This window comes from Paramisgurnus dabryanus, chromosome 3, assembly GCF_030506205.2.
Source record: "Paramisgurnus dabryanus chromosome 3, PD_genome_1.1, whole genome shotgun sequence".
NCBI classification, from domain to species: domain Eukaryota; kingdom Metazoa; phylum Chordata; class Actinopteri; order Cypriniformes; family Cobitidae; genus Paramisgurnus; species Paramisgurnus dabryanus.
In genome coordinates, this window is record NC_133339.1 from 1,055,945 (window position 1) to 1,080,860 (window position 24,916).

General features: G+C 36.1%; 1 protein-coding gene across 1 annotated transcript in view; it reads left to right on the forward strand.

Annotated features, from left to right (window-relative positions):
• Positions 1–24,916, forward strand: part of LOC135733724 (Fc receptor-like protein 5) — a 93,019-nt gene that overhangs the window by 46,437 nt on the left and 21,666 nt on the right. The window contains exons 6-8 of the mRNA XM_073813728.1: positions 1,986–2,252; positions 12,505–12,774; positions 20,384–20,653. Of these exons, the coding sequence (XP_073669829.1) occupies positions 1,986–2,252; positions 12,505–12,774; positions 20,384–20,653 (807 nt within the window). The remainder of the gene's footprint in view (positions 1–1,985; positions 2,253–12,504; positions 12,775–20,383; positions 20,654–24,916) is intronic.

The window sequence follows — 24,916 nt, forward strand, 5'->3', positions numbered from 1 at the left end:
CGCTCTCGGAGTCGTGTGGTATTTGTTTACGTTATATCGTAACGGCTGTGATTGTCTCCGGCACTCGCCTGGAGGAGCTCTCTTATAAACAGCGAATTTTAAGTTTATAAAAATATTCAATGTAATAAAAGGTGCTGTATGACATGAAATTTACTTACTGTGAAAATAGACCGACTGAGCAAAACTCCAGTGCTGAAATATCCCAACTTCAGATCGACCGTAAACCTGACTGGAAACTTCTTAGCGCCAGGGAAAAATGTGCGTTTGCGCGCATGCGCAAAGATCCAACCTATTTTTTTTAACTGAATTTAATTAATTGACATGATTTGGATTTAAAAGACATTCAATTCACTTAAAACCTATTAATATATATTAATTAAAATCAAAAACTTAAAATAAATAGTTAAAACTAGCTAAATTGAATTATGCTTCATTTAATTGAGGCCATAATATTTTTTTTCAGTGCAGATGTAAAGCTAAGGTTCATCCAAACAGTCGCTAAGTTTGTCTAAATGGGTCTAAAAGACGCTAGATGTAGCAATAAGGTCGCTAAGTTGGCAAGCAACACAGTCACTGTGTTGGCAACACTGCTTCAGCCAATCCCCTTTTTTTAAGCAAGTAAGCCCCACCCACTGATTAACATTGAATTTGCATACAAGTTGAAAATAAAAGTGAACACGGAAATTAAAACGAAAATGAAAAAGAAAATAAGAACATAAAATTTAAAAAAAAAAAATGTTTTAATTTTGTCCCTATTATTGCTTGGGCATGAATAAAAAACCTTTTAAAAAATGTATTTAAAGATTCCTTTTCAAGCTTGCCTTTTTATTTTAATATTGTCAGTCTTGACTCAAGATTATATTGAAAATGAAATGTCAAATCATCAATTTAATTAAATTTTTTAATTTGGCCGGAATGATGCTTCATCACGTTAAAAATGAAAATGAAATAATTTAATATAATGTTTTAATTTTTATTTTAGCATTTCATTTTCAAATTTGGGACATATTTTGCGATTTTATTTTATAATTTAATTAATTATTTTATAATTTAATTAATTATTTTATAATTTAATTAATTATTTTATAATTTAATTAATTAATTTTAAAAAGTCCAAAAAAAAGCCTTCCATATACCATTGTTAAATGTGGCAAGGTAAGGAGACAGTTTTAAACACTGATTTTGTTCATTTTTAACTGAAAAAATGTTATATATTGCAGCTTTAAATAAAAATCACTTTGTTGATATCCTATTAGTTATTTAAAAACTACAATAATAATTTTTCATCATTTATCCACTTTCTTGAACACCTTTTAAATGTTTTAATCTTGACCCTCCTCAACCAATGACCTTACCTGTTGATTCACATGCGGGATACAATAAAGCAGGCAATAAAGTATCTGTGCTGCCTTAAAAAAAATGATCAGATGTAGTCATATCTGGAGTCATGAATGGAAGCAAACATTTTATTTGGATGTCATGATGTCTTTTACCTTGAAATGTGTTCTCTGAATTTGACCGCTTTTATACTATGTGTAAACAGTTGTTTCAGTATTTGAGGAAAAAGTCAAAGAAAATAATATCAAATGATGTTGGTAAACGCATGAAATTAAGTAAAAACCTCCCAGAAGGGTTAAAAAAAGCCAAAAGTTATTTGTGTTGTGATGCAGAAGCGAGACACAAATAAAGCTGACGTGCACTGTATTCATCGAAATAAACGAACACTTTTGTATTTATTCAGTCATGCTGTTGAAAAGCAAATATGCAAAATTAAAATATTAACCCAGACTTTAGTAATGTAGATTGTGAAACAGGAGGGTTTTTTTGACCCCTTGTAAAGTATTAAATTTTAAACAGATAATCCAGAGTTACATTTACTAGTGTTTATAATGACATGGAGTTAACTATTTCAAGTGCAAAAAGCCTTATGTCATTAGTCATGTTGTATTAGTGTTAATGTCAATCTCATTTTCTTCTTTCCTCAGCTTTACCCAGAGTTACAGTGAAAGTACCATACAGCCCTGTGTTCACTGGAGAGACAGTCACTCTGAAGTGTGAGATAGAGGATCAGTACAGATCATTAAACTGGAGATATGAGTGGAGTAAAGGCACACGGCGTGACACTGAAAACAGAGACTCTCTCACTATAAGTAGAGTTACTCAATCTGATCAAGGCCAGTTCAGCTGTAGAGCAGACATAGATGGACGACCAAAGACTTCACAATCAAGCTCTGTTTATCTTACTGTGAAAGGTGAGTTCAATCTTTATTATTTAGAGTTCAGCTGTAAAATGAAGGAAAAAAATCATCATATACCTTAGGGCTTTTAACATTGTAACATTAACCCCAGGTTAACACCAGGTTATCTTCATTAAAGTCAGTTTTTAACCCTGGATAGAGGACAATGTTTTACACTTCTGGTGCCCACTGCACGTCCTGCTCACTCAGTGTCTGAATTCATTCACTTCTTCAAGTGGACTTTAACTGTCTTTGAAAGCTTAGTCATTGACTTGTTGCTCTGTCAGGCGGTCACTGGGGACTCTTCGCAACAGATAATTTCACCAGATCCGTAAGAACGTAATAAACGGACATTTGCATGATGTTCCCTAGATGATCGTCTTTTAAAACTTTACCTGTGAAAACCGACCCGACAACTCAAATTATAAATCATTATTATAAGCTTACCATTATGGAAGGTTTTTTTTTTGGACTTTTTTAAATTAATTAATTAAATTATAAAATAATTAATTAAATTATAAAATAATTAATTAAATTATAAAATAAAAAATAAAATCGCAAAATATGTCCCAAATTTGAAAATGAAATGCTAAAATAAAAATTAAAACATTATATTAAATTATTTCATTTTCATTTTTAACGTGATGAAGCATCATTCCGGCCAAAATAAAAAATTAAATTAAATTGATGATTTGACATTTCATTTTCAATATAATCTTGAGTCCAGACTGACAAAATTAAAATAAAAAGGCGAGCTTGAAAAGGAATCTGTAAATACATTTTTTAAAAGGCTTTTTATTCATGCCCAAGCAATAATAGGGACAAAATTAAAATGTAAAGTTTTTTTATTTCATTTTATGTTCTTATTTTCTTTTTCATTTTCATTTTCATTTTCGTGTTCACTTTTCTTTTCAACTTGTATGCAAATTCAATGTTAATCAGTGGGTGGGGCTTACTTGCTTAAAAAAGGGGATTGGCTGAAGCAGTGTTGCCAACACAGTGACTGTGTTGCTTGCCAACTTAGCGACCTTATTGCTACATCTAGCGTCTTTTAGACCCATTTAGCCAAACTAAGCGACTGTTTGGATGAACCTTAGCTTCACATCTGTACAGATAGGCTATTGTGTCGATTGTACTGGCCAACGAGTGCAGGGTGGCGCTGTCACGGTGAAATGTGCGTCAACCCTCTGTGCATGGAGCTGGGCACCGAGCAGACTGTACGAGCTGACGCGTGGATGAGATTTGAGTACATTGTTTACATTTCAAAGGAGGAACAAACACTAAAAAGTTGCTGGTCCGCTGTTATGTATGTGCGTATTTTCACAAATCTGATCCGGTGAGGCGTCAGTTCATTAAATTGCAGACATACACAAACAGTCACTTACTTTTAAATGAACATTATCTGTGCTGTTTGTACCACCCGACAAGTATCACCCCTACAGTATGTGAGTCTTTCGGGGTCTACTCTGTACACTGCACTGGACACAACATAGGCTGCAGTTCTGACCATAGCTGAAGCGTGAAAGACGAGCTACGCACATAAATGCGGTGCGGTGATGTCACAGCAGAAATACATATTATTTCATGTTGTTATTGCTAATATAATTTGTTGTTTTAATAATATATAAGATTACTGCTTTCCTGGGGTGGGTTGTTGTGCTGTTAACAGCCTACCGCGTGATTTTGTTGCTTCTTCACCGCGGTAAAACAAAATCCCATACGGTCACAGCCCACAAATCAGCGTTACAAATGAGGACCACTTATAAATATGCAGGGTTTAAAAACTGGGCCGATCTGAACCCCGTTACAAAGGCTGAAGTCTGCTCCGGTGGTCCCGCGCAAAGGTAAGTTACTGGTCGCTGTGTATGTCCATTCTCATGAAATGCATACAAATAACACGCAGTGTGATTATCGCGCCAAATTTCATTTTTGCGAGCATATGATACACCAGTCCTTCCCGGATTTCGGCGCATGTATTGCACGATTATCACACTGCGTGATACTGTATGTGTATGCATATGAGAATGACTGACGCCTCACCGGATCAGATGTGTAAAATATTTTAAATGTGACATGTATTGTGTAGTCTGAAATTGCAATTTAATCTGTTTACTTCACATAGAGAGGAATTTCAGAAGTTTAATAGCTTACTCAGTAATATGTCGTGAAACACAAATAAGTATTAGTGATAATATTAGCAAACAACTTCCGTAATACATTCATTGTGAAATTACTTAAAAACCAAAAGTCACTCTAAGTGGGGGGCGAACCAATGATCGCTCCGTCATGGGAGTCGAGCGCTCCCAACCCGCAGGTACACAGCGCTTCACCCTCCGCGTCAGTCTCTTGATTAGTGCGGGTCGTGGGCGACGAAGCGGGGGGCACGGAGAGTGAACCACGCACACCCAGAGCGCTCGACCCGCATGACGGACCGATTGAGACATTAGGGAATGATCCCAGTCGGCATTTCAACGTTGATTCAACGTTGAATCAACGTCAGGTACCAACGTTGAATCAACGTTGGATTACCTTTCGGTTTTGCAAAAAATTTCAACGTTGAAATCACGACGTTGTTTCAACGTCACACTTTCAACATAGGTGAATTATGGTTGATATCATGACGCAATTTCAACCTTCTATTTCCTTGTTGTTTTAACACTAAATATAGATTTTTACTTTACACTGCAATACTCACTAAATTATTTACTGTAAACGTGTCATTTTTAGTGCAATTATCATATGAATGCAACTTGCTATGCATAACTTACAGTACAACCCCATTCATAAAACTAAACACTTAAGGAAGGTAAAGTTTAAATGTGGACAAATAAGATGGCAGGTGCCTACCCTTTCCAAATAAACATGAAAGCAGCTGTTAAAAATATTTTTTTATGGATAAAACACATTCTTTCAAACAGTTAGGTTTCCAGTTAGTAGTGCAGAGGTGGAATTTTCTAAATATATAATAAAGTCACAAAATATGAAACAAAATCATGTTTAAAAGTCATTTTATTAATCTGAATAGAAAAACTTTATTCAAGAAAAACTGCAAATATGAATTTTGTTGTTGGTTTAGTTGACAGTCTTCTTATGGCCACCACCACCCATCTATTCTGGCTCATGCTGTACTTAATACGATGACAGCATCTAAAGAGGGAAAAAAACACAAGATATTTAATTTTCAAAAAATGCTGCATTTTAGCCCATGTACAAAAAAAATCTTGTTATTGCACATCAGGGCAAGATGCGTTTTCTTTGAAAGTCTGACTTGAAACATTGCATAGCCATCTGATGAAAGAACAAAGTTGTGTTTACGAAGATGACAATGAGGTTCAATTAATATAATCTACAGTGCATTCAGAAATCATACACCTTTCACTTTCAATTTTATGTTGTTGCATGATACTGTAATTGTTTAGATATTTTTACAAAGTAACAACAGGATTTTAGAAACTTTTGCAAATGTATGAAAAAAGAAAACATATCATATTTACATTATACATATTCAGACCCTTTGCAACAACATCTGAAATTTAGCTCAGTTGCCTCCAATTTCTCTTGAGGTTGCTGAGATGTTTCTACACCTTAAATCGTCCTGATGAACACAAAGATTTTTTAAGGAATGTCTGCAACCAAACTGACCAGAAGCACCATTGACTTACATAGTAGGATAAAATAATACTATGGTAGTGAATGGTGCTTCTGATCGATTTGGTTACAAATGAATCCAATACTGAATGCTTAAGTGATATTAACTTTTCAACACCCCGAAATGAGATGCTTAACAAAGCAAACACTGACAGGTTGCTTTACGTGTGGGTCAAACAGCCTTTTGTGTAGTCCCTTACCAATGAAATCGAAGATGGACTTCAGAACCTCTGGACTGTCTGTGTAAGCCTTTAAACTCGCCCAGACCAGCAAGGCATCTTGTTAGCAGACATCCCGTCCTGATCAAAAACTTTTGATTAGGAGATGTTCTAATCCTATTTTTAATATATGTTTTACAAACTTACCACAGGTGATCTGGCAAAGCGACTTATGAAACAGCATCTTCCCAAATCTCCTCTTCAGGCTCATCTTAGCGATCATTGCATTTGATAAAGTTTGGAAAAAGAAAAACATATTTCATTAGTATAGAAATATAAATGTAATCTTTTGGTTAGAAATACAGAAAACTGTGGCCCAAGTACAACTTTTATAGAAATTAAGAATGTTTAAATTTTTTGTCATAACACTATTCATTACCTTTTAAGGGGGAATGATTTGGGGATCTGGAAAGACACACTACTTCACCTCTCTGTATTTTATCACACGTCTTCAAATTGCATGTTGATCTGCCTACAATTTAAAACACATAATAAAATAAAAACAAGTCATAGCCCCTTTTAAAAAGAAAACATAAATTGTGAAATACAAAACACTGCATCTTAATTATTAGGATTAGTAGAATTTGATTTGGTTACAAAACAAATATTAAATGCATTGTAAGGTTTTAGGGGAGACCCTTCACAAAAAAGAAATGGTAAATTACGGATTTCTATTACAACATGGTATCTTGGGGGTGCATTACCAGGGTAGGTGGTAGCTCATTGACAATTAAAAAAATTATGATTAAAGCCATAATACATAAAGATAAGAACAAATCAATGCTGTCATGTACACCACCACAAAGACCCATTTTTTTCTGTCAATATGAAGCCTCTATAAAACTTGCATCAACATCCACTCTGAACACTGGATTAACTTTTGTCTCTGTATACTGAAAACAAAGTGTTTGAAAAATGTAGGCCTGCATACTGTAGAAGGAATAGTGGCATACAAAAGAAATTAATAGCTGTGCTGAAAAGTAACCATTGTATCCTAAATTAGTTTCTTATATTTTCCTAATGACAATGTTTTTTTTTTTCCTAATGACCAGTCTTGAGAAAGTAGCAGGTGTTTTTAAAAAGCCACTCTCAATTCTCACCTGTGAAGTTTCTTGTGTTTGTGTGGCATTCTGTTTCTGATCTGACAACCCTTGCTGTCTGTTTCTTGTTCAATCTTGACCAAATATAAAAAAGAAAAATTAGTGCAATATTGGAAGAGAATTCTATAATGACTTTTATCAGAACATGAATACATACACTTGCATACTGCATTTAAAGGGACACCATGAAACTTTTTGGCCACTAGGGGGTGCTAGACACGTATTTTTCACTTCTAGCGCCCCTAGAGCCCACAAGCGCCGCAGCACTGTCGCAAAGGAAAGGAACTGGCCAACCTTAAAACTAAACTAAAAACTAAACCTTTAAAATGCTAAACGATCAACATTTTGAGACAACAGGGAGAAACGCAGTCATGTTACAACCTTCTGATGAGGAACTCATCGTGGCAGAAGCCATTTCTCAATCTGAAGGTTGCAGCCTCCGGATGTCGTATTTCTAAGCTGTATACGTCATCAAGACTGTCTTATTTCACAATATTAACAATTACAAAGTTGACTATTATACTTAGTTAATCGTAAATTGTTGCAGTATGCTTATGACTTGCGAATGTAATGCTCAGTTTACCTTAATAAACCAGGCTTGATGACGTGTGCAGCCTGCATATTTGACCTCCGGAGGCTGCAGCCTTCCAATTCAGAAACGACCAGACGTATTTCCTTGCCTTTTTCCAAACAAATATTGTTGCATCCTCTCTCTCTCCCCCTCGCCATCAGGATTTTCCGCAATGGCGCTCGTTATTCCTCTTTTTTGTGTGAAAATCGCTCCAAATCCAAGTAAACCGATGCGTTTAGGTCTGCCGCTTTGTAATACGTCACGCGAGTGACAGCGGAACGCAGCAAATGAGGAAGAGAGAAGAGAGAAACGCTCGGATCTGATTGGTGAATGAATAGGGTTTGGTTTTACACTGTGAGCAAGTTTGAGTGCTATAGCATCCTGGATTGTAATGTAAATATATCATAGACACAGTAAAAGAAAGGTAAATACGTGAACACAGCATCTGAATACAGGGAACTATATGCAATATAATCGCCGTAATTTATAAAGAACATCGCATTTATGTATGAATCAAGAGTTTATATAAAAAATTGCCTTCAAGGGGAATCGAACCCGGGTCGCCCGTGTCATAGGTCTGTGGCTCTAAAGACTGAGCCACAGAGTCACATAATAGAAACTGCTCTCTACACTCCTTAAGTAGCTTCCAGCAAAATTCACGTTAAAAACAAATTGTGTGGAGGAAGTGACATATGCCGTAAAGCAGTCGAATTTTGTAGTTTTTTTTTGTGCTCTGGTTACTACCAGAAACCCTAAGTTTTAAAATACGAGTAAAAGTGATACAGACCCCATCAGGCTATGGTAGACATGTCATTCAACCTATTTAAAGTCGATGTACTATCACAAGGGTCTTGAAAATTTATTATGAAGGTTGAAAAATTACATGGTGTCACTTTAAGTAAATACTGTAGAATAGCAGGGTTAACACAACATTACCTGATCCAGATGTAGTGGCTGTTGATGCATGAAAATCTCAGCATTGACATGATCATCATCACTATTCTAATTTGAAGGGCTCTGATAACGAAGACATTACAAAAGAATTATAAAAATATACTAAAAACAAGAGCACATTTGTCTAGATAACCATTATTTTCTATTTCCATTAAAACTTGCTTACTACTCAACAAGTAAGCAAAATTACACCGTTACAATGTATTTCAATTCGAATAGAACATGCAAACTTACACGACATGATATTTTCGTACAAAGGAGTTAACTTAAGTGTTTCATGCCGCTTAAAATCATGGATACTGCGCGAATGACCGCAGGTGCGATCATAAGCGTAACATGTAATTGACTCGATTGCCATGGAAACATGAGGGTCACGTCGACTATCTTGTCCCTTTTAATTTTATAACTGCATTTATACACATTACCCCGTCGAGAAAACCTCAGCATGATTAATATTGGATTCGACGCCCATGTTATCACGTCATCAATAAGTTTGGATTAATGTCATTAACACGAACTGCTAAACGTATCCGTTATTGCGAATTCGTGAGCCATAAAACCAACATCTCATCTAAGTTTTAACACTTTATCAGTAATATGAATTTGAGAAACTAAGCAGCTTAACACTGACCGGACCGCACCGCACTCGAGCTGCTCCTCCTTACAAAAGGCTGATAGGTGTCTGTGGCGCCTGTAAGACCTCTCGGATATAAGTTACGCTGACTGAACTACGAAATCAACACTTTTTCACCGAAGTTGTCCAAAAAAAGCCCCTACATTTATAACTAGTTGCTTTTCTGAAGCAAAAACAACCAAGTGGTTAAGTTGATAACACCACACCTCATATTAATTTATTAATATTCATAATAACGAAGTCCGATTTCGGCGGGAACATCCCGTGGACTAGTAAAGTAACTACTATAACGAATACATTCGCAACTAACAGACAAAAACCCGCTTTGGCATCGTGCTTTTTTGTCATACCACTTTGTATATGTGAATAAAATAACGTTATACGTTTACATTGACTTATATTTCCTTACCTCTTCTTTCTCTGAAGCATTTTCTCGTGTGATACGCAAGATCTCTTCTTCTTCTTCTTCTTCTTCTTCTTATGTTTTATGGCGGGTGGCATCCAACGTTAAGGTGCTACGCAAGATCTCGCAGACAGCCGTTAAAACAGTCCAGTCTCGTGTAATCTCGCGAGATTACCTCGCTACCTGTATATTCAATTATTTTTTACATTTTTTTTATAATTTCATAAATTTTATAAAATGAGTTTTTACATTTTTTTTCTGAATGATTCACATATTATAAAACATTATTTTATTGTCTCTCTGCAACCATTTACTTCACTGTTGTTTCAACGTTGTTTCAACGTTGAATCAACGTTGAACAAACAACTGACGTTATTTCAACCAAATTTCAACGTTGATTTTTAAGCATTTTATTAACCTTTTTCAACCGTTTACCATTCACCGTTGTTTCAACGTTGTTTCAACGTTGAACAAACAACTGACCTAATTTCAACCACATTTCAACGTTGAAGGTCGGTCATATGCCCGCTGGGATATTTACTCACCGCACCGCCTTAATAATAGCTGGCTCTGTTAAAACAGTGAATAACATCCTCTATAGTATTAATGCATCACTCGTTTGTATTGCGTTAATGATCGCAAGGTAACGAAAGATCATTAAGTTTATTACCTCATTAGCAGGGTATCATAATTCATTTCAAAGCTTGTCATTTTATTCTTAAGACACAAATTTAAGATATTCTTAAGAAAAAAAAAAGAGAACTTCTTAAGAAATGTTCAAGAATTGCACTTAGGAACATTCTTACGAACTTCTTATAATTTTTCTTAAAAACTTTCTCATTTTTTGTCTTAAGAATGTTTTCGTAAATCCGGCCCCAGCTTCTTTTAATGTTTGTTCCTCCTTTAAAATGTAAACAATCCACGCGTCAGCTCATACAGTCTAAATCAGGGTTCCCGAAATCTTACCCTGGAGGGCCGGAGCACTGCATAGTTTAGCTCCAACCCTGATCAAACACACCTGAGCAAGCTAATCAAGGTATTCATGATCACTAGAAAATCACAGGTGGGTAAGTTTGATTAGGGTTGGACTTAAACTCTGTAGTGCTCCGGCCCTCCAGGGTAAGATTTGGGGAACCCTGGTCTAAATGTTGCTCGCTGCCCAGATCCATGCACAGAGGGTAGACGCACATTTCACCGTGACAGTGCCACCCGGCACTCGTTGGCCAGTACAATCGACACAATAGCATATCTGTACAGATGTGAAGCTATGGTTCATCCAAACAGTCGCTAAGTTTGTCTTAATGGGTCTAAAAGTCGCTAGATGTAGCAATAAGGTCGCTAAGTTGGCAAGCAACACAGTCACTGTGTTGGCAACACTGCTTCAGCCAATCCCCTTTTTTTAAGCAAGTAAGCCCCACCCACTGATTAACATTGAATTTGCATACAAGTTGAAAATAAAAGTGAACACGAAATTTAAACGAAAATGAAAAAGAAAATAAGAACATAAAATTAAAAAAAAACTTTACATTTTAATTTTGTCCCTATTATTGCTTGGGCATGAATAAAAAGCCTTTTAAAAAATGTATTTAAAGATTCCATTTCAAGCTTGCCTTTTTATTTTAATATTGTCAGTCTTGACTCAAGATTATATTGAAAATGAAATGTCAAATCATCAATTTAATTTAATTTTTTAATTTGGAATGATTCTTCATCACGTTAAAAATGAAAATGAAATAATTTAATATAATGTTTTAATTTTTATTTTAGCATTTCATTTTCAAATTTGGGACATATTTTGTGATTTTATTTTTTATTTTATAATTTAATTAATTATTTTATAATTTAATTAATTAATTTAAAAAAGTTAAAAAAAGCCTTCCATATACCATTGTTAAATGTGGCAAGGTAAGGAGACAGTTTTAAACACTGATTTTGTTCATTTTTAACTGAAAAAAATTTATATATTGCAGCTTTAAATCAAAATCACTTTGTCGATATCCTATTAGTTATTTAAAAACTACAATAATATTTTTTCATCATTTAACCACTTTCTTGAACACCTTTTAAATGTTTTAATCTTGACCCTCCTCAACCAATGACCTTACCTGTTGATTCACATGCGGGATACAATAAAGCAGGCAATAAAGTATCTGTGCTGCCTTAAAAAAAAGATCAGATGTAGTCATATCTGGAGTCATGAATGGAAGCAAACACTTTATTTGGATGTCATGATGTCTTTTACCTTGAAATGTGTTCTCTGAATTTGACCGCTTTTATACTATGTGTAAACAGTTGTTTCAGCATTTGAGGAAAAAGTCAAAGAAAATACTGTAATATCAAATGATGTTGGTAAACGCATGAAATGAAGTAAAAACCTCCCAGAAGGGTTAAAAAAAGCCAAAAGTTATTTGTGTTGTGATGCAGAAGCGAGACACAAATAAAGCTGACGTGCACTGTATTTATCGAAATAAACGAACACTTTTGTATTTATTCAGTCATGCTGTTGAAAAGCAAATATGCTAAATTAAAATATTAACCCAGACTCTAGTAATGTAGATTGTGAAACAGGAGGGTTTTTTTGACCCCTTGTAAAGTATTACATTTTAAACAGATAATCCAGAGTTACATTTACTAGTGTTTATAATGACATGGAGTTAACTATTTCAAGTGCAAAAAGCCTTATGTCATTAGTCATGTTGTATTAGTGTTAATGTCAATCTCATTTTCTTCTTTCCTCAGCTTTACCCAGAGTTACAGTGAAAGTAACACCAGACAGATCTGTGTTCATTGGAGAGAAAGTCACTCTGAAGTGTGAGATAGAGGATCAGGACAGATCATTAAACTGGAGATATGAGTGGAGTAAAGGCACACGGCGTGACACTGAAAACAGAGACTCTCTCACTATAAGTAGAGTTACTCAATCTGATCAAGGCCAGTTCAGCTGTAGAGCAGACATAGATGGACGACCAAAGACTTCACAATCAAGCTCTGTTTATCTTACTGTGAAAGGTGAGTTCAGTCTTTATTATTTAGAGTTCAGCTGTAAAATGAAGGAAAAAAATCATCATATACCTTAGGGCTTTTAACATTGTAACATTAACCCCAGGTTAACACCAGGTTATCTTCATTAAAGTCAGATTTTAACCCTGGATAGAGGACAATGTTTTACACTTCTGGTGCCCACTGCACGTCCTGCTCACTCAGTGTCTGAATTCATTCACTTCTTCAAGTGGACTTTAACTGTCTTTGAAAGCTTAGTCATTGACTTGTTGCTCTGTCAGGCGGTCACTGGGGACTCTTCGCAACAGATAATTTCACCAGATCCGTAAGAACGTAATATGTACTATTCGCACGGGATTAGTATTACCTGGGGACCCTGTGTGATTTAGAAATTACCTCCCTACGTCTGAGTTTCGTGTGGCCGGTTCGCACGGGATAAGCAAAGCCTGTGATTTCACTCAAATTTACTGACTTATCTCCCTGATATAATGTTGAGGCTTTGCATAACACTATCACGCAACACCGCGACATGCTGTAAAAGGTACCTTTACCAAATCATATTTCGTTAAATCATACAGTGAGTGAACGTGTGGGGAAAAAAGTGAAACTGAGATGACAGAATTAGCGTCCTCTGCCTCTAGATGCCGTTTTAAAGATTAAAATTACTTTTAACTATCTGATCAACACAAATACAAGGCGCCAAAATATGATTGCTTACCAGCATTAAAACCGCTTTTAATAAAAAACGAATTTCTCTGCTCCGTGGACGAGTAGGCAGCAGCCAATGTAACGTCTGGCTGTATATTAACTGACTGAACCGCAACGAACACTTGACTCTCGCCTGGGCATTTAGATATGCAAGTTTTTCATCAACAATATCTGCGTGAAACATTAACATCATGATCATCTGCCGACTCGACTGTTTCAGCACGTCCTCTACGGAGAGTCTGCTTTATTAACGGCTTTTCGTTCGCTCCGCGTGAGCTAAATGTTTTTGTTCTGTACTTTTTTACTCGCATATATTTCTACATATTTTCAACCAAGGAACACACGGAATATAATATAAGTTATTATGAATAGCAGTTAAGCTTGTTCTGAAATGATGAAAAAATCCAAATGACTAAAAATGATCTTACAACTTAATTTCAAACGTTATAGATACAAATTGAAAATGTCCTAATATGTATTGCCTTCAAGCCTAAACAATGTTCTTTAATATAATATATATATATTCTCATAGGGGAAAGATAGCACCCTGCGTTCTACCTCAGTGCATCTCGTTGTTCTGGATTTAAGTAATAATCTTATTTTAATAAACAAGGTATACCACGCTAGTAAGCCACGCAAAATCACCGCAAATGACATTCCTTTACCACGACATCCATAGCTCCACCTAAACTTAGAGATCGCAAATATTGACAGTTCTGCATATTTTTAATCATCATGGACGAGAGAGACTGATTAGAATTTTAAAATTAGAAATATACTAATAAAGTCCTCAAGTTTCACAATGAAAGCCAAAAAAATCGAAGGGATGTGTCTCTGTATGTGCGCTTCACAGCTGCAGTGCGAGAGGTGCAGAAACTGAGAAAATAAATTAATAAAAAAGGCTCACTGGTAACAAATGCTGGCCAAATTACAGAGATGCCTATTCGCACGGGACTAATATTATCAGAGGACCTCGGTGTTCGGCGAAATATGGTAGGTCATTTGCGGAGGAATTTTTACTTTACAAATTACAGACATGGCCGATTCGCAAGGGATTAAGATCACAGACAACCTCTGTAATTATTACAAATCACTAGAGGTCACCAGGTAATACTAATCCCGTGCGAATAGGGCTATAAACTGACATTTGCATAATGTTCCCTAGATGATCGTCTTTTAAAACTTTACCTGTGAAAACCCACCCGACAACTCAAATTATAAATCATTATTATAAGCTTACCATTATGGAAGGTTTTTTTTGGACTTTTTTAAATTAATTAATTAAATTATAAAATAATTAATTAAATTATAAAATAATTAATTAAATTATAAAATAAAAAATAAAATCGCAAAATATGTCCCAAATTTAAAAATGAAATGCTAAAATAAAAATTAAAACATTATATTAAATTATTTCATTTTCATTTTTAACGTGATGAAGCATCATTCCGGCCAAAATAAAAAATTAAATTAAATTGATGATTTGACATTTCATTTTCAATATAATCTTGAGTCCAGACTGACAAAATTAAAATAAAAAGGCGAGCTTGAAAAGGAATCTGTAAATACATTTTTTAAAAGGCTTTTTATTCATGCCCAAGCAATAATAGGGACAAAATTAAAATGTAAAGTTTTTTTATTTCATTTTATGTTCTTATTTTCTTTTTCATTTTCATTTTCATTTTCGTGTTCACTTTTCTTTTCAACTTGTATGCAAATTCAATGTTAATCAGTGGGTGGGGCTTACTTGCTTAAAAAAGGGGATTGGCTGAAGCAGTGTTGCCAACACAGTGACTGTGTTGCTTGCCAACTTAGCGACCTTATTGCTACATCTAGCGTCTTTTAGACCCATTTAGCCAAACTAAGCGACTGTTTGGATGAACCTTAGCTTCACATCTGTACAGATAGGCTATTGTGTCGATTGTACTGGCCAACGAGTGCAGGGTGGCGCTGTCACGGTGAAATGTGCGTCAACCCTCTGTGCATGGAGCTGGGCAGCGAGCAGACTGTACGAGCTGACGCGTGGATGAGATTTGAGTACATTGTTTACATTTCAAAGGAGGAACAAACACTAAAAAGTTGCTGGTCCGCTGTTATGTATGTGCGTATTTTCACAAATCTGATCCGGTGAGGCGTCAGTTCATTAAATTGCAGACATACACAAACAGTCACTTACTTTTAAATGAACATTATCTGTGCTGTTTGTACCACCCGACAAGTATCACCCCTACAGTATGTGAGTCTTTCGGGGTCTACTCTGTACACTGCACTGGACACAACATAGGCTGCAGTTCTGACCATAGCTGAAGCGTGAAAGACGAGCTACGCACATAAATGCGGTGCGGTGATGTCACAGCAGAAATACATATTATTTCATGTTGTTATTGCTAATATAATTTGTTGTTTTAATAATATATAAGATTACTGCTTTCCTGGGGTGGGTTGTTGTGCTGTTAACAGCCTACCGCGTGATTTTGTTGCTTCTTCACCGCGGTAAAACAAAATCCCATACGGTCACAGCCCACAAATCAGCGTTACAAATGAGGACCACTTATAAATATGCAGGGTTTAAAAACTGGGCCGATCTGAACCCCGTTACAAAGGCTGAAGTCTGCTCCGGTGGTCCCGCGCAAAAGTAAGTTAGTGGTCGCTGTGTATGTCCATTCTCATGAAATGCATACAAATAACACGCAGTGTGATTATCGCGCCAAATTTCATTTTTGCGAGCATATGATACACCAGTCCTTCCCGGATTTCGGCGCATGTATTGCACGATTATCACACTGCGTGATACTGTATGTGTATGCATATGAGAATGACTGACGCCTCACCGGATCAGATGTGTAAAATATTTTAAATGTGACATGTTGTATTGTGTAGTCTGAAATTGCAATTTAATCTGTTTACTTCACATAGAGAGGAATTTCAGAAGTTTAATAGCTTACTCAGTAATATGTCGTGAAACACAAATAAGTATTAGTGATAATATTAGCAAACAACTTCCGTAATACATTCATTGTGAAATTACTTAAAAACCAAAAGTCACTCTAAGTGGGGGGCGAACCAATGATCGCTCCGTCATGGGAGTCGAGCGCTCCCAACCCGCAGGTACACAGCGCTTCACCCTCCGCGTCAGTCTCTTGATTAGTGCGGGTCGTGGTCGACGAAGCCGGGGGCACGGAGAGTGAACCACGCACACCCAGAGCGCTCGACCCGCATGACGGACCGATTGAGACATTAGGGAATGATATTTACTCACCGCACCGCCTTAATAATAGCTGGCTCTGTTAAAACAGTGAATAACATCCTCTATAGTATTAATGCATCACTCGTTTGTATTGCGTTAATGATCGCAAGGTAATGAAAGATCAATACGTTTATTACCTCATTAGCAGGGTATCATAATTCATTTCAAAGCTTGTCATTTTATTCTTAAGACACAAATTTAAGATATTCTTAAGAAAAAAAATGAGAACTTCTTAAGAAATGTTCAAGAATTGCACTTAGGAACATTCTTACGAACTTCTTATAATTTTTCTTAAAAACTTTCTCATTTTTTGTCTTAAGAATGTTTTCGTAAATCCGGCCCCAGCTTCTTTTAATGTTTGTTCCTCCTTTAAAATGTAAACAATCCACGCGTCAGCTCGTACAGTCTAAATCAGGGTTCCCGAAATCTTACCCTGGAGGGCCGGAGCACTGCATAGTTTAGCTCCAACCCTGATCAAACACACCTGAACAAGCTAATCAAGGTATTCATGATCACTAGAAAATCACAGGTGGGTAAGTTTGATTAGGGTTGGACTTAAACTCTGTAGTGCTCCGGCCCTCCAGGGTAAGATTTGGGGAACCCTGGTCTAAATGTTGCTCGCTGCCCAGATCCATGCACAGAGGGTAGACGCACATTTCACCGTGACAGTGCCACCCGGCACTCGTTGCATATCTGTACAATAGCCTATCTGTACAGATGTGAAGCTATGGTTCATCCAAACAGTCGCTAAGTTTGTCTAAATGGGTCTAAAAGTCGCTAGATGTAGCAATAAGGTCGCTAAGTTGGCAAGCAACACAGTCACTGTGTTGGCAACACTGCTTCAGCCAATCCCCTTTTTTTAAGCAAGTAAGCCCCACCCACTGATTAACATTGAATTTGCATACAAGTTGAAAATAAAAGTGAACACGAAATTTAAACGAAAATGAAAAAGAAAATAAGAACATAAAATTAAAAAAAAACTTTACATTTTAATTTTGTCCCTATTATTGCTTGGGCATGAATAAAAAGCCTTTTAAAAAATGTATTTAAAGATTCCTTTTCAAGCTTGCCTTTTTATTTTAATATTGTCAGTCTTGACTCAAGATTATATTGAAAATGAAATGTCAAATCATTAATTTAATTTAATTTTTTAATTTGGAATGATGCTTCATCACGTTAAAAATGAAAATGAAATAATTTAATATAATGTTTTAATTTTTATTTTAGCATTTCATTTTCAAATTTGGGACATATTTTGCGATTTAATTTTTTATTTTATAATTAAATTAATTATTTTATAATTTAATTAATTTAAAAAAGTAAAAAAAAGCCTTCCATATACCATTGTTAAATGTGGCAAGGTAAGGAGACAGTTTTAAACACTGATTTTGTTCATTTTAACTGAAAAAAAAGTATATATTGCAGCTTTAAATAAAAATCACTTTGTCGATATCCTATTAGTTATTTAAAAACTACAATAATATTTTTTCATCATTTAACCACTTTCTTGAACACCTTTTAAATGTTTTAATCTTGACCCTCCTCAACCAATGACCTTACCTGTTGATTCACATGCGGGATACAATAAAGCTGGCAATAAAGTATCTGTGCTGCCTTAAAAAAATGATCAGATGTAGTCATATCTGGAGTCATGAATGGAAGCAAACACTTTATTTGGATGTCATGATGTCTTTTACCTTGAAATGTGTTCTCTGAATTTGACCGCTTTTATACTATGTGTAAACAGTTGTTTAGCATTTGAGGAAAAAGTCAAAGAAAATAATATCAAATGATGTTGGTAAACGCATGAAATGAAGTAAAAACCTCCCAGAAGGGTTAAAAAAAGCCAAAAGTTATTTGTGTTGTGATGCAGAAGCGAGACACAAATAAAGTGTTAGGGTGGGGGAAAACAGGCAAATGAATCCCAGTGCGGATAACAGAAAAATCTTTATTTAAATAATAATGGGTGTAAACAGACAGTAGCACGTCTGGGCGCAAAGGCCACTCCGAGGCAGACGGCTGGGGCGAGGAGCACACACAGACACTGGGGAGACAAGCCACACACGTTCGGGCTCCGGCCAGACAAACGAACGGTGGGAGAGAGTATAGTACAACAGTTAATTAAATCCACTACACCACAAAAATGTTCCACTGCTTACTGATGGGGTAAATGATCCTCTGAGATGAACCAATGCGCGGTGCATACACCAGCCAAGCTGGACCGCGGCTGCAGACCCTGAATGGGTACGCTGGACAACGCCCAGCCAACTGGCAGTCGGAGCGGAGGAGGAGAGCAGAGCAGTGGACAACTTGGCAGATAGCACTGCAGTCCTTAAACAGGAAGATGGAGAAAACAGTCTCTATAACAGTCAGCGATCACCGAAACATTATCTAGAGAATGACTCCTGGGCAGCAGAGAGCACAGAATAAGGGAAACAATAAATGAACAAACTAGACGTATCAAAAGCACACAACAAGACAGGACTAGAAACTAGCAAAGCTAGTGGCTGGCGAGTACATACACAGTACTGACATTGACAAACGAACTTGCCAAGACACACTAGACACACAGGGATTAAATACACAGATCAGACGAGAGGATAACAAGCAACAGGTGAGGAAGACGAGAGGCAATCACACTGAACAGGAACACCTGTGAGGGAAGCACACGTGGACCTGTAAAACACAAACACAAGACAACTAGTGATGGGCAGTCCGGCTCTTTCCATTGGTTCGGCTCTTTCGGCTCAAGCTCCGGCTCTACATTTTAGTGATGGCAGTCCGGCTCTTTTCATAGATTCGGCTCTTCTGGCTCGGCTCCCTTAGAAGAGCCGGCTCCCCTGCATGCGTCTGAAGAGTCGGCTCTTCTCGTTCGCTACAAAGAATCAGCTCTTAGAGCCGGCGTTCGCGAACGACCCATCACTAAAGACAACCACAGTACCAACAAGACAAAACCATATATATATATATATATATATATATATATATATATATATATATATATATATATATATATATATATATATATATATATATATATATATATATATATATATATATATATATATATATATATATATATAACATATATAAATATATACAAATATATATATGCATGAACAGAACACTAGACTAAACAAGACATAAAAACAAAGACTGGAAAATGCAAGGGAGCGGGGAAAAATAACACACAATGACAAGAGAATACAAGGGAGCAGGGAAAAGTCACAAGACACGGGAAAAACGTGGTCTAATATGACAATACCAAAACCACGTTCTCCCACACAAAACATTGTACTGTTAGAACCCTGCCATACAAAACTAGATATAATTACCAACAAGATTATGGCAGAGTCCTAACATAAAGCTGACGTGCACTGTATTTATCGAAATAAACGAACACTTTTGTATTTATTCAGTCATGCTGTTGAAAAGCAAATATGCTAAATTAAAATATTAACCCAGACTCTAGTAATGTAGATTGTGAAACAGGAGGGTTTTTTTGACCCCTTGTAAAGTATTACATTTTAAACAGATAATCCAGAGTTACATTTACTAGTGTTTATAATGACATTGAGTTAACTATTTCAAGTGCAAAAAGCCTTATGTCATTAGTCATGTTGTATTAGTGTTAATGTCAATCTCATTTTCTTCTTTCCTCAGCTTTACCCAGAGTTACAGTGAAAGTAACACCAGACAGATCTGTGTTCATTGGAGAGAAAGTCACTCTGACGTGTGAGATAGAGGATCAGGACAGATCAATAAACTGGAGATATGAGTGGAGTAAAGGCACACGGCGTGACACTGAAAACAGAGACTCTCTCACTATAAGTAGAGTTACTCAATCTGATCAAGGCCAGTTCAGCTGTAGAGCAGACATAGATGGACGACCAAAGACTTCACAATCAAGCTCTGTTTATCTTACTGTGAAAGGTGAGTTCAATCTTTATTATTTAGAGTTCAGCTGTAAAATGAAGGAAAAAAATCATCATATACCTTAGGGCTTTTAACATTGTAACATTAACCCCAGGTTAACACCAGGTTATCTTCATTAAAGTCAGATTTTAACCCTGGATAGAGGACAATGTTTTACACTTCTGGTGCCCACTGCACGTCCTGCTCACTCAGTGTCTGAATTCATTCACTTCTTCAAGTGGACTTTAACTGTCTTTGAAAGCTTAGTCATTGACTTGTTGCTCTGTCAGGCGGTCACTGGGGACTCTTCGCAACAGATAATTTCACCAGATCCGTAAGAACGTAATAAACTAACATTTGCATGATGTTCCCTAGATGATCGTCTTTTAAAACTTTACCTGTGAAAACCGACCCGACAACTCAAATTATAAATCATTATTATAAGCTTACCATTATGGAAGGTTTTTTTTTTACTTTTTTAAATTAATTAATTAAATTATAAAATAATTAATTAAATTATAAAATAATTAATTAAATTATAAAATAAAAAATAAAATCGCAAAATATGTCCCAAATTTGAAAATGAAATGCTAAAATAAAAATTAAAACATTATATTAAATTATTTCATTTTCATTTTTAACGTGATGAAGCATCATTCCGGCCAGACTGACAAAATTAAAATAAAAAGGCGAGCTTGAAAAGGAATCTGTAAATACATTTTTTAAAAGGCTTTTTATTCATGCCCAAGCAATAATAGGGACAAAATTAAAATGTAAAGTTTTTTTATTTTATTTTATGTTCTTATTTTCTTTTTCATTTTCATTTTAATTTTCGTGTTCACTTTTATTTTCAACTTGTATGCAAATTCAATGTTAATCAGTGGGTGGGGCTTACTTGCTTAAAAAAGGGGATTGGCTGAAGCAGTGTTGCCAACACAGTGACTGTGTTGCTTGCCAACTTAGCGACCTTATTGCTACATCTAGCGTCTTTTAGACCCATTTAGCCAAACTAAGCGACTGTTTGGATGAACCTTAGCTTCACATCTGTACAGATAGGCTATTGTGTCGATTGTACTGGCCAACGAGTGCAGGGTGGCGCTGTCACGGTGAAATGTGCGTCAACCCTCTGTGCATGGAGCTGGGCAGCGAGCAGACTGTACGAGCTGACGCGTGGATGAGATTTGAGTACATTGTTTACATTTCAAAGGAGGAACAAACACTAAAAAGTTGCTGGTCCGCTGTTATGTATGTGCGTATTTTCACAAATCTGATCCGGTGAGGCGTCAGTTCATTAAATTGCAGACATACACAAACAGTCACTTACTTTTAAATGAACATTATCTGTGCTGTTTGTACCACCCGACAAGTATCACCCCTACAGTATGTGAGTCTTTCGGGGTCTACTCTGTACACTGCACTGGACACAACATAGGCTGCAGTTCTGACCATAGCTGAAGCGTGAAAGACGAGCTACGCACATAAATGCGGTGCGGTGATGTCACAGCAGAAATACATATTATTTCATGTTGTTATTGCTAATATAATTTGTTGTTTTAATAATATATAAGATTACTGCTTTCCTGGGGTGGGTTGTTGTGCTGTTAACAGCCTACCGCGTGATTTTGTTGCTTCTTCACCGCGGTAAAACAAAATCCCATACGGTCACAGCCCACAAATCAGCGTTACAAATGAGGACCACTTATAAATATGCAGGGTTTAAAAACTGGGCCGATCTGAACCCCGTCACAAAGGCTGAAGTCTGCTCCGGTGGTCCCGCGCAAAAGTAAGTTACTTGTCACTGTGTATGTCCATTCTCATGAAATGCATACAAATAACACGCAGTGTGATTATCGCGCCCAATCTCATTTTTGCGAGCATATGATACACCAGTCCTTCCCGGATTTCGGCGCATGTATTGCACGATTATCACACTGCGTGATACTGTATGTGTATGCATATGAGAATGACTGACGCCTCACCGGATCAGATGTGTAAAATATTTTAAATGTGACATGTTGTATTGTGTAGTCTGAAATTGCAATTTAATCTGTTTACTTCACATAGAGAGGAATTTCAGAAGTTTAATAGCTTACTCAGTAATATGTCGTGAAACACAAATAAGTATTAGTGATAATATTAGCAAGCAACTTCCGTAATACATTCATTGTGAAATTACTTAAAAACCAAAAGTCACTCTAAGTGGGGGGCGAACCAATGATCGCTCCGTCATGGGAGTCGAGCGCTCCCAACCCGCAGGTACACAGCGCTTCACCCTCCGCGTCAGTCTCTTGATTAGTGCGGGTCGTGGGCGACGAAGCCGTGGGAACAGAGAGTGAACCACGCACACCCAGAGCGCTCGACCCGCATGACGGACCGATTGAGACATTAGGGAATGATATTTACTCACCGCACCGCCTTAATAATAGCTGGCTCTGTTAAAACAGTGAATAACATCCTCTATAGTATTAATGCATCACTCGTTTGTATTGCGTTAATGATCGCAAGGTAACGAAAGATCAATAAGTTTATTACCTCATTAGCAGGGTATCATAATTCATTTCAAAGCTTGTCATTTTATTCTTAAGACACAAATTTAAGATATTCTTAAGAAAAAAAATGAGAACTTCTTAAGAAATGTTCAAGAATTGCACTTAGGAACATTCTTACGAACTTCTTATAATTTTTCTTAAAAACTTTCTCATTTTTTGTCTTAAGAATGTTTTCGTAAAGCCGGCCCCAGCTTCTTTTAATGTTTGTTCCTCCTTTAAAATGTAAACAATCCACGCGTCAGCTCGTACAGTCTAAATCAGGGTTCCCGAAATCTTACCCTGGAGGGCCGGAGCACTGCATAGTTTAGCTCCAACCCTGATCAAACACACCTGAGCAAGCTAATCAAGGTATTCATGATCACTAGAAAATCACAGGTGGGTAAGTTTGATTAGGGTTGGACTTAAACTCTGTAGTGCTCCGGCCCTCCAGGGTAAGATTTGGGGAACCCTGGTCTAAATGTTGCTCGCTGCCCAGATCCATGCACAGAGGGTAGACGCACATTTCACCGTGACAGTGCCACCCGGCACTCGTTGGCCAGTACAATCGACACAATAGCATATCTGTACAGATGTGAAGCTATGGTTTATCCAAACAGTCGCTAAGTTTGTCTAAATGGGTCTAAAAGTCGCTAGATGTAGCAATAAGGTCGCTAAGTTGGCAAGCAACACAGTCACTGTGTTGGAAACACTGCTTCAGCCAATCCCCTTTTTTAAGCAAGTAAGCCCCACCCACTGATTAACATTGAATTTGCATACAAGTTGAAAATAAAAGTGAACACGAAATTTAAACGAAAATGAAAAAGAAAATAAGAACATAAAATAAAATAAAAACTTTACATTTTAATTTTGTCCCTATTATTGCTTGGGCATGGATAAAAAGCCTTTTAAAAAATGTATTTAAAGATTCCTTTTCAAGCTTGCCTTTTTATTTTAATATTGTCAGTCTTGACTCAAGATTATATTGAAAATGAATCATCAATTTAATTTGTTTTTTTAATTTGGCCGGAATGATGCTTCATCACGTTAAAAATGAAATAATTTAATATAATGTTTTAATTTTTATTTTAGCATTTCATTTTCAAATTTGGGACATATTTTGCGATTTTTTATTTTTATTTTATAATTTAATTAATTATTTTATAATTTAATTAATTATTTTATAATTTAATTAATTAATTTAAAAAAGTACAAAAAAGCCTTCCATATACCATTGTTAAATGTGGCAAGGTAAGGAGACAGTTTTAAACACTGATTTTGTTCATTTTAACTGAAACATTTTTATATATTGCAGCTTTAAATCAAAATCACTTTGTTGATATCCTATTAGTTATTTAAAAACTACAATAATATTTTTTCATCATTTAACCACTTTCTTGAACACCTTTTAAATGTTTTAATCTTGACCCTCCTCAACCAATGACCTTACCTGTTGATTCACATGAATACGATTGAGGGATACAATAAAGCAGGCGATAAAGTATCTGTGCTGCCTTAAAAAAAATGATCAGATGTAGTCATATCTGGAGTCATGAATGGAAGCAAACACTTTATTTGGATGTCATGATGTCTTTTACCTTGAAATGTGTTCTCTGAATTTGACCGCTTTTATACTATGTGTAAACAGTTGTTTCAGCATTTGAGGAAAAATTCAAAGAAAATAATATCAAATGATGTTGGTAAACGCATGAAATGAAGTGAAAACCTCCCAGAAGGGTTAAAAAAAGCCAAAAGT